The following is a 13,747-nucleotide window of genomic DNA, read 5'->3' as shown; positions in this document are numbered from 1 at the left end:
GGACTTTCTTCCTTCTCTCATTCCATTTTCTGAACCATTTCTGCATTTGGTTTTATTGTCTCTTAAAAGTAAACACTCATTAGCCTTATCACTTTCACCATCAATCACTGTTCACACATACTTAGTGAGCAAAGAAGAAATTCAGAATTTTTATGTGCTTTGAAAGAGCAGAAGAGCAAACAACTGCAGACTTGCTTGGCACCCACGTGTTAATACGTCTTCATTTAATAACCCATAAATGCTGAAGCTTTATTTCTCTGTGAAAATGCCATTCTTGACCAGAGTTTAAGCATTAAGGAATTAAGCAGTCAGGGATTCACAAATGCAAATCAATATTGTCGTCTGCTAAATAGGCTCTGTGATCCCAGAGTAGTCTGATTAGGTCGTTAGGAGCCCAAATTCCTTATTACCAAAACCAAGGGAACATTTGCCAGTCCCAAGGTCTCCATTAGGAAACATACAGCTGAGCCTGTGTCAGCCTCCAAACCCCTAAATAGCTCCCCCAGCTTTCTGCATGATGACCCAGGCAGGAGTGATCCATTTTGGTGGTATGCATTCCCATATATAAACTGGGACAGCTTACTGACGATAAATATTTTATTCCAAAGGGAAAAAAGGGCCTATCTTTCTCCATATCCTGGTGAGTTTTTTGGGGTAGTGGGAGCATGGGCTGTGCTTCTCTCTCTGGCTTTGTTAGATTTCAGTTCCAGCAACCTAAAGTCCTGAACTACAGCTCTCAACTGATCTAAGACTCTTTTTCTGAGCAAGGTAAATATCAGTTTCTGGAATGTAGAAAACGTTTCTCAAAATTAAACCTCCACCCTTGAATATGTTTGCTATTGACAAGAGTGGCAAAGGAAATTGCTTCTGATCCAGCTTTCATTCTTTTCATTGACACAGCAGTGGCTCCTTTTATCTGCTTTGGAATGTAACACATTTGGGGAAGAACATGATAGATGCCATCAGTGGTCACAGCCCAAATACCTCCCAATTTGATACTATTGCTTCCTGATTTTTCATTATAACAAGCATGAATGTTATATATAAAAATGTGAGAGTCATTTAATTTTTTTTTTTTTCCCCAAGACAGGGTCTCATTCTGTTGCCCAGGCTGCAGTGCAATGGCACAATCATGGTTCACTGCAGTCTTGAACTCTCAGGTTAAAGCGATCCTTTAGCCTCAGCCTCCCAAAGTGTGGAGATTAACAGGCATGAGCCACCACGCCCAGCTAGTCACTTAATTTTGAACCAAGTCATACAATAGTCCCTGGCCCAAACTGGGCGCTTAAGAAATACTTGTGAAATGAATAGTCATGTTCTGTCTTGTATAGTACATGTTCTGTCTTAGAGACAGGAGGATCATCTTCTCATGCCCTCTCTGAATCCTAGGCAGCTCCTGGGTAGCGAGAATTCAGTGACCACTGTCAACTTTGTTTCTCCCAGGATAGGCAGGGGTAGATTCACCAGACAGCCTAAATCCATGGAGACTTCAGGGTGTCTCCCTTCTGACACTCTGGGTACCGCATATTATTTAAAATCTGTTTAGCTTGGAATCATCGGCTATGTGGGAAACAAAAGACAACAATCAGATGCAAAGCAGGAATTCGTGAGTTCCAAAGTGCATTGCGTCTGCTTGTTTTGCAGAGCAGAGCCCAAATCCATTTTCACCTTTAGGTCCCTTGATGCAACATGCTCTCAAAATAGAATCAGAATTGCAGGCATCTCAGAGTACATGCTTACCCGTTTTCTTCCTTCCTTTCTAATGAGAAAGTTTAAAACCTACAAGAAATGTTCTACAAAAGTACTAATGATTTGTTTTCCTTAAAGATTCCAATTGCCCGGTTAGAAAATCACTAACATGTCATTTTGATTTCCCCAAATGCATTAACAAGCTCCTTCTTCCTTCTCTTCCCTCCACCACCTCTTCATTGGGTGTCTAGTGACTAAAATAACTGGATATTTCAGACACATTTCTGTGCAGCTGGGAATTTGGGAGAGGACAATAAGAGGTTAAAAAAAAGAGCAAAGAAACAAACAAACCCTTCCTTTAGCTACAGAGATGCATTTTCAGCTTATTAGAGAGCTGACTATTGTTCAAAAAACTCCATGTTTAAGTGATGGCTTTTGGATGATTTTTTTAAAGAAAAAAAATATCGAGGGTCTTTTATCGCTGTTTTAATGCGGTTATTCATGAGTGCTCTTGCCAACAGCCATACAAAAATCCTCCATGTGTTTTTTTTCCCAATCCTGCCTAAGAAGGAAAAAATTGACATCAAAGTGTGAGGTTCAGAACTTGAATTGAGTCAACCAGAACTCCTCATTCTTTGAAGTCTCCAAGCTTTCTGCCTGCTTATTAAAAAAGATAGGCTAAGAAAAAAAATGCTAAATAGTATGAGAAACAGATTAAAATAAAGTCTTTCCAGCTTTGTGATTCTATGACAAATTTGGATCTGCAAACCAGGAAAGGTAGTTCAAAACATCAGACTAAATTAGCCAATAAGCAGATGTTGCAATTTCCTTGATTTCCTAAAACTGGTCTTGTTCATCTAAAAAGCGCATTTAGATGCAGTGAGAATATAGAGTGGAGAGGAAGGCCAAAATCCAATTCCCTAGCAATCTGCCTGTAACCCAGGTCTTGCAAGAAGACCTGCTACTATTACACGAGTATAAGCTGAACAAATTCACACCAAGATCCCTAAGTTCAGGGCAGCTGTGCAGGGCTCAGTTATGGAGAATCAACTCTCCATAGAAAAGTCTGTGGATCTTTGGAAGGCAGAGTGTTTCTCAGCCACATCACCTCCACTTTCCCCAGAGCCTACCTGTGATACTTCTCTGGATGGACTGCAGTTTGCTTCACCTCCGGCCCCTCCCTATGTCAGCAGAAAGAGGGGGAATAAGGAAATTCCCTGTTATGCCCTACAGTGCTTCCCAGAGAAGAAGCCCCATCCATGCACATGGGATGAGGCAGGGCAGAATCAAAGCAGAGCATTCACCGACCCAACACCAGTGACTACAAAAGGGGAGAACCAGTATGGGAGTGAGCATGAATGAATGCGCTGGTTCATGCAAGAGTGTCCCATGTCTAATGGAGATCAGTCACTTAGGTTTCCAGGTAGGTCACTTCCACCTGGAAAATCCATCAGTCTACATTAAACCAGAGCTTTGGAAAGCCACAAGGAAGTGAGGGATTCCAGGAGGAGTTAGGACCTGTGTCTCAACACTGATACTAACTCCCTACTGGGAAATGCATTATGGACATACACCATGAAGGAAATTTACCATACTGGAAGGACATTTATCAAAATTTAACAAACTTTGTTCTGTGAACAAAGAAAGAGAGACGGGCAGAATATCAACCAGGGAAAGAAAATAAAGAAATAGACATTAACTTTTGGTTTACTTACAAAACACAGATTCTTATGAAATGAGAATGATTTGTTTTAAAGATGGAACTGAACTATTATAGAATCAGAGGGCAAGATGCAATCTTGAGAAACCATTGGATTGAGCCTACCTGCATTTGGATATAAGCATGTGTAAAGTATCCTAGATAAGTTAATGAGGCTAGTATGATACCATGAGTGTCTGACCATAGCTTTTAAAAGCAGTATGAAAACTTACCTTTTCAACAGCAAATGTTCTTATCACATATTCTGCCAGTAGTTCTGTTTCTATGAGGGTAACTTTAATGTCTTTATATATCTCTGTGTCATCTGGCCAGTATTTGCAGCATTTGACCTTTAGAAAACACAAAAGAAATTACAGGTTTACAGTTTGGTTTTTTTTGGAGTTCCTCCAATGATGGGTCACACTATGATTTATAGGATAAAATTTGCACACAAAAGTTAATTGTATACTCAAGAGCAAGGTCTATTTTTTGTAGATCACCTGTGTTTTTATTCTTCTCAGAAGAAAACAATATTTGGGCCGGGTGCAGTGGCTCACGCCTGTAATCCCAGCACTTTGGGAGGCCGAGGCGGGCAGATCATGAGGTCAGGAGATTGAGACCATCCTGGCTAACACGGTGAAACCCCATCTCTACTAAAACTACAAAAAATTAGCCAGGTGTGGTGGCAGGCGCCTGTAGTCCCAGCAGGGTGAGGCAGGAGAATGGCATGAACCCAGGAGGTGTAGCTTGCAGTGAGCTATGGGAGTTATGGGAGAAGTAAAGCCTAGAAAAATGGTCTAAGTTTAAAAAATTGTATTTTTACCACAAACATCCCAGTTACTGTAACCATTCATTTCCTGTGCATCTCTACTCAGAGAACAGCCTGCAAAAATAAACTGTGAAGGAAGTTTGCAATATTTTAGCTCTTCTTTTGAATTCCTTCTAGTTTCAGAAAGTGATTGAAAACTTTTTATTTTAGGAGGAGTGGGCAGAAAATAAGAATGAACACTAAAGATTAGAATTATTTTTTTCTGAAGGAAGTAGCTATGTCATTTTCCCAAATTAGAACTACAGATTCATTTTAGTATAAGTAAATTCAATAAACAAAACTTCCTAAAATATGAAATTGTCTGTCCATATTGACTGAAGTCTGTAATCTCAGGTGGAAGAAATTTACTGGACTTGGCTTCTCCTAGCAAACTGTGTGTATTTATATATATATAAATTTATTTATATATAAATTTATATATATATAAATTTATTTATATATAAATCTATATATATATTTTTTTTTGGTAAGAATGTTCTTCTAGACATCATGATGAGGGGAGAGCAGGACCAGAGGCTGGGCAGGAACATGTGACTATCTCATCTCAAGGCTCTGTCCTTGGCCTCTTCTGCCTCCCCAGGATTCCTGGCATTTTCATCTACTCCTGTCACTGCCCCTCCATGGATGAGTTTCTATTCTGTAACTCTAGCCCTGTTTCTCCATGTGCTGAATTTAATGTTTTTTGTTTGTTTGTTTTTGTTTTGTTTTCTTTTTTAGAGACAGGGTCTTGCTCTGCCATCCAGGCTGGAGCACAGTGGCGTGATCACAGCTCACTGTAATCTTGAACCCTTGGGCTCAAGCGATCTTCCCTCCTCAGCCTCCTGAGTAAGTAGGACTACAAGCACATGTCACCATGCACAGCTACTACTTTTATTTTTTATAGAAATGGGGTCTTGCTGTGCCGCCCAGGTCTTGAACTCCTGGTCTCAAGTGATCCTCCTGCCTTGGCCTTGAAAAGTGTTGGGATTACAGGCATGGGTCACTGTGCCCAGCCTTCTGAATTTGATTTTTAACTTCTTTTGTGAGCATTTCCCTTGGAGGTCCTAGCAGCACCTCAAAGACCATAAGTCTAAAAGATAATTCTTCGCCCCACAGCCACTGCTCTCCTCCTGACTTCCTATGTGACTGCTATGATTCCCTTAATCAACCCATTCCTTCTCCAAAACCCAACCATTTGCCAAAGCTAGGAGTGTCTTTGAAGTAGCTCTCAAAGTGTGGTTTCCAACTTCTTAGTCCCTCTGCCACAATCCTAAATTTAGGCTCCAGTGTCTTCCTGCATGGGCATTCTACGTATCCCAATACCAGAAAAACTCTCTCAATGTGTAATCCCAATGCCATTTACTTGTTCTGCTCAAGAATCTCCTATTTCTAACTACTTTCTGAAACTAAATAAAAATTATTTGGCCAGGCACGTAAGAACCATTTTTTAAATATGGCCCCAACCAGCATTTCTGGTCTTATCTTTTATAGCTGTCTTTTCTATGCACATATATTTTATGTTGAAGGACAAGTGCTTGCCCTGATTGCCAAACATACCCAATGATCCAAACTCCTACTCGCACCATTCCTTCTATTTAGAATGTTCTCCTCCCATCCACTTCTTCCTAGTTGAAGATATTTTGCATTCTTCGAAGTACATCTCACATGCCGCACTCCTTCAAAGTCTCCTCCATAAAGGTGAGCTCTTTTTGCTGCCCTGATGAAACATGCTTGTTCTGACCCTGGTATCATGCCCTTCTTGCACTGTTTGACTGTAAGCTTATTCCTGGCCAGCACATAAACGGTGTTGTTTTGCTTATTTCTGCAAACCCTGCAACACCTGATCGCTGTGTCCTGTGCACACTAAATATGCAATGTATACATATAAAACTGAATCTCATGCAGACAGTGATAGGCTCCTGTGCACACTAAATATGCAATGTATACATATAAAACTGAATCTCATGCAGACAGTGATAGGCTCAGTGTAGAAAGGAAAGTTCCAGACTGGGAAAGTTTACAAAAAAGAAATCTGAGCTGAGAGGACCTCTCCCAGAATGCCAACCCCCTGAGGTACACTGACGTTCCCCATGAGCTATGTGGCTGCTTATTTCAGCTGCCTCCTTGTGAAACTTTCTGGCCATGGATTCAGGGCCCTTCCAGGGAAGCCTCATTACCTTTACTTGGCAAGACGTAAACCAGATATGCTAGGAGTTGCAGATACTGCAGAGCAGGTGACAATGACGGTCCCTGCCCTCGGTAAGTGTTCAGTCTTCTTTGGAATCTTTTCCTCCCTCATTATGGGAATATTATTTGTAACTTTACAAAGGGCTTATCTATAATATCTCGGAAATTTACATCATGGATACCTTTGCTCTATCAAAAATATCCCAGAGTAGGAGAGACCTACAATTTCTCCTTTCCCAGATGTAAAGTCAGTTTGAGCAGATCATGTATATTTGTGGAGATGTCTAATTTGACAGTAACAATGATTTCAAGAGTGTCCAGCACCACACTTTCATGAGGCCAGTTAGCAAATATGCTTACTAGATTCTCCTGTATATTGGGGGATTAGCTTTTACCCTTTTGTGACTTCAGTTATGCAAGCAGAAGGTAGTGGGATAGATATAAAACTACATACATAGTACACAGGCACACTTTAAAAATAATTATTGGTGAATATACACTTTAAAAATTCATTTCTCTGAAAATGACAACTGAACAAAACACACACCCGCAATGTATGTTATACCAGGTTTATCTTATCTAATAAAAACACCTTATCAAGATTTATCTTAAGCAATAAAAACGATTTTACTAATTACAAGATGCAATTGATGTATGATATTTTGGATGGTCACCTAGTCTTCCATTTAGACACTTTAACCTCCTTGTTCTTGAATTTTCAGAAATATGACAGTGGGGTGCGTCAGTGCCCAGAAATCAGGGAAATCATATGCCCCTTGCATGCACTGAAAGCTCGGTTTCTTTGGAATTATTGGGAGGTGCGCTCCCAACTCCTTCAACTCCCTGGAGCGAGCTCTGGTTCCATCCGAAATCCGACCCTGGGCCCTCCCGGGCTGGCTGTCCCCCCCAGGCTCTCAGGCTCCTGGCCCCCCGCGGATGTAGCCGGGCGCCCTCGCGCGTCGGCGGCAGGCAGCAGCCGCCAGGGCTTCCAACTTGGGCCGCGCTTCCGCAGAACAGGTGCCGCGGCTCTCCCAGCGAAGCGAGGGAACAATGAAAAGAAAATGCGATCTGCTCTCAACTGCTCTGCACGGTGCTGACTTCGCGCCGCCCGGATGCCTCCGACCGGGCGGTAATTGCGAGGGAGGAGGCGCGGGGCCGCTTCCTTCCAGAACGCGTGATGGGCAGGGCCCCTCCCAAGCACAGGCACCTGGCGGGGCGGACCCAGAACAGGCGGCCCAGGCATTTCGAATCCGGTCCTCCCCATCTCATCTCCCAGAATATCCCGAAATGGTTTGCCACATCTGTTTTCAGCCTACTAAAAGCCCTTCTAAATTGGGTTTCTTTTAGTATCTTTTTAACTGCTTGGACTTGTGTCAAGTTATTATTTTGCTTAAAAAAAAAAAAGAAAAGGAAGACAAAATATGCTTCGTTCTCGCTGCATTTAGACTTTCCATGTCTGGAGACTGTGGGGCTCGCAGTCGCCTCCTGTCCTTTAAGGTCTTAATACAGAGATGCTGGAACTACTGGTTTGGAGGTGCCCGTTGGAGCCCAGGAACCAAGGAACTGGAGGCTCCCCTACTCTGATCGTGCTCCTGGCTTGGCTGCCTCCTGCAGCCCAGCGCTATCTGCACAGCTTCTACGAGAGGCTGCGCCTCCCACGCATCCTAATCATGTAAGGCGGCAGCCTCCAGCCCAGAAAGCAAGGTCCGGAACCCTATCGTCTAATTACCTTAGTGCCCTGGCGGTGGTTCCATCAGGCCATCAATCAGGCTAACAGTCCTGAGCCCTGCCACCTGCTCATTACTGCCGGAGGGCGGCAGGAATAGATGTACGGTCCCTGCTCCAAAGGGGTGATCCTTGTTGGCTTTACAACTCACAAACACGAAACAGCACAGAAAGCGCTATAACTCCAGGATTTCTAACTTCCCGAAAAAAGATCTTTGAGGTGGGTCATTTTAAACCAGCAGCCCAGATAATATCCAGGTAAATTAAAGTCAGAGGATGACTAGGGGCCAGTGCTGTGGCTCCTGAGGCTGCCAGCACATGACTGTAACCTTCAGGGCATTTGACATGACTACAGCAGCTGTTATCAAAGTGAAGCAGGCATGAGACTCCCTTGGAGGGCTTCTAAACAAATTCAGTAGGTGTGACTTTGTGGGGCCTGAAAATGTGCACTGTGAACAAGCTCCTAGGTGATGCTGTGGTCTCTGGACCACACTGTGGGCAGCAAGGATTGAGATACCACAACCGCAGAGTCTGGCCAGCCTGGAGCCCCGGCTCTCACGCAGTGTTGACGTGAGCTAGAGGGGCTCACTGGAGTTTGCTCACCTGCAGGGGCTTCATCTGTAAACAGGGCATGATTATAGGTCCTATGGCAGAGAGTTCTAAGAAGTCAGTGGTTCCCAAATTTGCCTGCATATTAGAATCACTTAGTTGGGGGGAGGGAGGTCTTAACAAATTCTACAGCCCAGGCCACACTCTAATTAAATCATAATTTCTGGGGTGGGACAGAGGTATCTGTAGTTTATTGAAGCCCCCTTCCCCCTAGGCCATTCTGAAGTGTAGATACATTTGGGAACCACTGGATTAATTGATAAAATGTGATGAAAACAGCCATGTGCCAAGTTTATCCAAAAATGGAAATTGAAAAAATGAAAATTCTGACTATTAAGTGATAGTTTGTGATCTGGACCCTAGATGTCTACAGGAATTCAGAGGCCAAGGAGCCCACGGAGGCCTGGAGAGAGGAGGCAGGGTGTCCCGGAGAAGGAGGAGGGCAGAGGTGAGTACTGACAATTGTGCATGGCTTATGATCGTGAAGGGACAGCTGGGGGAACCCTCTGCTGATTCCTCTCTCCCTCAAACCTTATCTGAGAAGATGAGAGAGAGGGAGAAGGAGACTGGCATGTCCATTTGCCTATCAGTGTGGTTTGATTAACTCCCAACACAATAGGTGGTTTTGGAGAAGGGGATTCAAATCAAATACAGCTGTGAGGAATCCCGGAGACAGTCAATTTCCAAACACTCATTTTCAAGATTGTCGCAACTCCCATCCACCGAGCAGTTCCTACTTTGAACTGGACACACTGGATGCCTGCATTCTGATATCTGTGGCCTCACTTAGTGGCTGGAAGAGCATGTGATTTGCCCAGAAGAGACCTAGCAAGGGCCAGGCTGGTCTCGATCCTTTTCATTCCTTGTATTTCCTCGTGCTTCTGGAAGGAAGAAGCAACAGGCAGGGCTAGGGAGGGCAAGTGGCTTGCTCAAGGCAGTAAATTAGATGGTGATGAAGGAGAGGCTGAAACACAGGCTCTGACTCCAGCTGCAGGGCCCTTTGGGAGGATGTAACTCAAGGTGCTTTACGCTTTCCTCAGTCTTACCTGGAGGCTTGGCCTCTTGAACAGAAACAAAGTAGGAAGCCCTGAAATGACTTCAGCTGCCTTTTGTTGGGGGGCAGAAGAGGAGATGGGTGGAGGGGTGGGGCAGGAGAGCAGAATGCACGCTCTCAAACCATCATCCTCCTTTGTCCGTTAGCACAAGCTGCTGTGTTTTTGCTCTGCCCCCTGTGTCAGCAACTCTCCTAGTCCGCAGGAGGGAGCCTGGGCAGAACTGAAGGTGTGTTTATGTGCATGCGCATGAGTATTCATTTTGCTAAGAAACCCATGATGAAGAAGGACTAAGAAATGTAATTGTTAGCTCTTAAGTTGGGGGCACCATAATGTGATCCAATAAACACAACTTTAAAGGGGAAGAAGGGAGGAAAAAGAATAAGGCAGTTACAAGTTTTGATTTGTCAAGAGTTTTTAAGACACTCTTCTTTGTTTGTATTGAAAAAGATATCCAAACAGAGTATCCATACTTCTATTAATAGCTGTGTTGGGCCGGCTGAGAAGAGGTTTGATGGACATTGGATAGTGAGAGCAGAAACACTGCCATGAGGCACAGCTACCACACAGAGCCCAGCCAAGAGCAGCTGCCAGCTTTGTTTCCAAGATAACAGATTTATTGTATCCCCAAACCTTTTGGTTTAGAGGTCTCACAGGAATAAAACATTACTCATTTAAATATCCTGAGAACACAGATTGCTCTGGTCTCAGTGTGACGGAGTAAGATGGACGTGGATTTTTTTCCATCTTCCTTGTGATGGTGCAGCAGGTGACTTCCACTCCGAGCCTGTTTTCTCATGCATATATGAGATCACATTATTAACTTCTTAGGGAGGGTGTGAAGATTAGATGAGATTTTTAAAAGTATATATAAAGTTGCTGATTAAGTACCTGGCTTATCATAGCTTTCCTAGATTCTTCCTTTCAGACTGGCTTTATTTGGAAGGGGGGACCTTCCTTGGGAAACATCCTTGAAGATTATTTCAAAACTGGCAGCCAATCTAGTGCTTCTGGAAGTCTGGATAGTTTGAGTTTGGGAAATAACTTCATATCGTAAGTAAATCTCTCTTTCATGCCTTTATGGTCCTGCCTAAAGTACCCTCACAAGGCTTCTGTTTTCCAATTGCATCTATTAATTAATGTTATTATTTAATGGGCATACAATACTTATAAGCACAAGGTCACATCTGTATCCACAACGCTGGTTTTCATCAGCTGTAAAGAAACATGCAACCTGGTCCCCTTGTGGAATTTTAAGTGTTATCCTACAAACCACACGAGAAATCTGTCTTGTTACTTTCCTCTCTTACCTCATCTTGATGAAAACTTAATCAGAAAGCAGCATCACTCAAACCGCAGCCAGACTTTCAGGAGACACGTTATTTCCACTGCTTATTCCCCATCTTATTCAAGAGGTTCAGCTTGACTTTTAGCTATTCCCCAAATGTAAGTCCTCCAGGTGGCCAGTGGAGGGAGATTTGCCACCAGCAAGGGCAACAAACAGAGAGTGTCACATACTACTCTACAGATTATTCTGAAATAAGAACTTCAGGAATCTTTTGAGCAATGACATTATTAGAACACATATATATACCGCCAGGTACATCAGAGAGGACATTTCTTAGAGTGGTACGTGATATATCTGTTGAGAAAAGAAATCCCTATTTTCTGTCATTGTCAGTCTTCACATGTGTCAGGGTCACAGTATAGATCTATGACTTTGTGCCAGTCACAGAACTGTTCTGGCCCCCCATTTCCTTATGTGCCAAAGACTAGATCACATGCTGGTGAAAATGATTCCAACTCCTAACGCTATCTGATGATATGCCTGCTCCCATTAACTTTGTGGGGTAAGTACTATTATCCTTATTTTACAAACAACATAAAGCTGGGAGAGATTAAGAGACAGGAGACCTAAGGGACCAACACTGTGGCTGCAATGAGGGAAATCCTGTGTGTAGCTCAGGGCTGTGGTGTCCAGGCTGTCCTGCCAGTCATTCAGACAGCCCTGAAAGCCCATGACAAGCAGAGCCCGGACTGGACATTGCTGGGGATGCAGAGAGCAAGGAGACATAGTTCTAATAGTCACTGACAGACAGATGTGTAAACAACAAACTCACTCAAGGCAGAATGAGGGGTAAGTTTACTGGTCAAGAGCACATTCCCTAGAGCCACACTGTGGGTTCAAAGCCAGGTCCCATTTATTAGCTGTGTGACCTTGGCTTCATTTTCCCATCTGTAAAATGGGATAAGAGAGTTGTTATGAATATTAACTCAATTCTTTCCTTGTAAAGCACCTAGAACATGCTCAGCACAAGTAAATGTTCATTAAAATTTTAAAAATGAAAACTGCTATTGGCAGTCAGAAGCATGCTAATTCCAAAGAAAGGTATGCAAAGCTTCGTAAGGGAAACTACCTTACAAATGAGACAGAAATATGGAGTGCTGTTTCCATGGGTGGATATGGAAGAGAGGGATATTCTAGACTTGGGGAGTTGGCAGAGGGCAGCTGGAGTGGTCTTGAGGCCCTGGCAGATGGGGGCTGGGAGGGTGCGATTCTCAGACAGCAGCAGGAAGCAGTCACTATTTTGTGACCAGCAGCTGCTTCTGAGGCCCTTCTCGCTGCACTTTGATGCTACACTTTGAAGTAAAGGGAATTGTGTTGAGAAGGAAAGTTTGTATTCAACAGGAGTGGGAGGACACAGGAATGGGTTTTCTGTAGGAGCAGGGTTTTTAAAGGATACCGAGTTCCTTTGTGTAGGGGCGTGGAGTCACTGCCACCACCGTGGGGCTCTCTGCAGCGGAGCCAGCTGCCCTGCTGGGATGGGCTGCTAAGTGCAAGGTGCGAACGAACTGCGACAAGGGACGTGTGAGCAGGTCAGATATGGCAGAGCTGGGAGCAGTTGGGGCCGGGGATCACCCAGGATGATGTGCCAGGCAACCCCTCACCAGCGACTTGCTTGGATCCTTCACACTGCCTGAGAAGAGGGCAGCAGCTTCAGGACTGGGGTGGCAGGATAACAGGCACAGGTCAGGGTTCCTAGAGCTGGTAAGCTCAGGCACTGGGTCTCCTGTGTCTCCCAAGTTGCCAAGATATGACCTCTCTGACTTAGCCAAGACCTGGGAAAGTTCTTGAAACACACATATGCACATGATATTCTTTTCTTCTAGATAGAAGGATAACATTTTAAGAACCTCGGATAAAGTTTTTATAATGAACTTTATCTTAAAAATGAACATTTAATGATGACACAGTGTGCTGTAACTGAAAGAAGCCTGGCAGGCAGGCAGGAGGGCTTGGGGCTAATCCCAGCTGTGTTCCAATCTAGCCCTGTGGTCCTGTGCAAGTCACCGAACATTCTGGTACTCAGTTTCCTTACTGGCAAGAGAGGAAACAAGACCATATGATTATTACAGGTATTCTGAGTCCTATAGTTATCTGATTATGTGATTCTAGAATGTGGTTCTTTGGAAGCCTTAGGAGTCAGGAGCATGGGTTCCAGAGTTCAAATCCTGGGTCCCACATTAACTAGCTGTATGTTTATTAATGTCTTTATTATACAGAGAATAGGATAACAATCATGTCTATTTCTTAATCACTCTGATGAACTAAAAACTCACCACACTGTCTTAAGTTACTTACATAAGAAATGTCCAGTAACTGTTAGTGGTGGTCACCATTACCCCAGCACTTCTGCTATTGAGAAGGGAACAGCACTCAGTATAGAGCTCCAAGTGCTTCATTTATTGTAAGACAGAATGCTTTATGGTCTGTATCAGTATTAGGAAGACAACAAGCTTTAATTTAAGAGGCATTAATCAGGGCTAAGTGCCTCTGAGATAGTCTGAAGCACGTACCTGTCCCAGCTCATCTCTGAGGAAATAAAGGGCTCTGGGGTGAAGGAAGGAAGAAAGGAAGAGGAATTTACAAAAGACATGGGTCAATCTGAGTCTCAACACCATCACCCTCTTCCTTAG

The 13,747-nt window shown here is 43.6% G+C and overlaps 1 protein-coding gene across 17 annotated transcripts in view; it reads right to left on the bottom strand.

Annotated features, from left to right (window-relative positions):
- PTPRM (protein tyrosine phosphatase receptor type M) overlaps positions 1 to 13,747 on the bottom strand; it is an 847,035-nt gene that overhangs the window by 32,945 nt on the left and 800,343 nt on the right. For 9 of the 17 annotated variants that reach the window (XM_065534197.2, XM_065534198.2, XM_065534200.2 and 6 more), the window contains 2 exons: positions 3,622 to 3,738; positions 2,820 to 2,870 (listed from right to left, as the gene is read on the bottom strand). In XM_065534197.2, coding sequence (XP_065390269.1) covers positions 2,820 to 2,870; positions 3,622 to 3,738 — 168 coding nt within the window. The remainder of the gene's footprint in view (positions 1 to 2,819; positions 2,871 to 3,621; positions 3,739 to 13,747) is intronic. The other 8 variants (XM_065534199.2, XM_065534201.2, XM_065534206.2 and 5 more) reach the window with 1 other exon arrangement.

The sequence above is a fragment of the Macaca fascicularis genome, chromosome 18, assembly GCF_037993035.2.
Source record: "Macaca fascicularis isolate 582-1 chromosome 18, T2T-MFA8v1.1".
NCBI lineage: Eukaryota > Metazoa > Chordata > Mammalia > Primates > Cercopithecidae > Macaca > Macaca fascicularis.
This window is presented reverse-complemented; position numbering and strand designations above follow the sequence as displayed.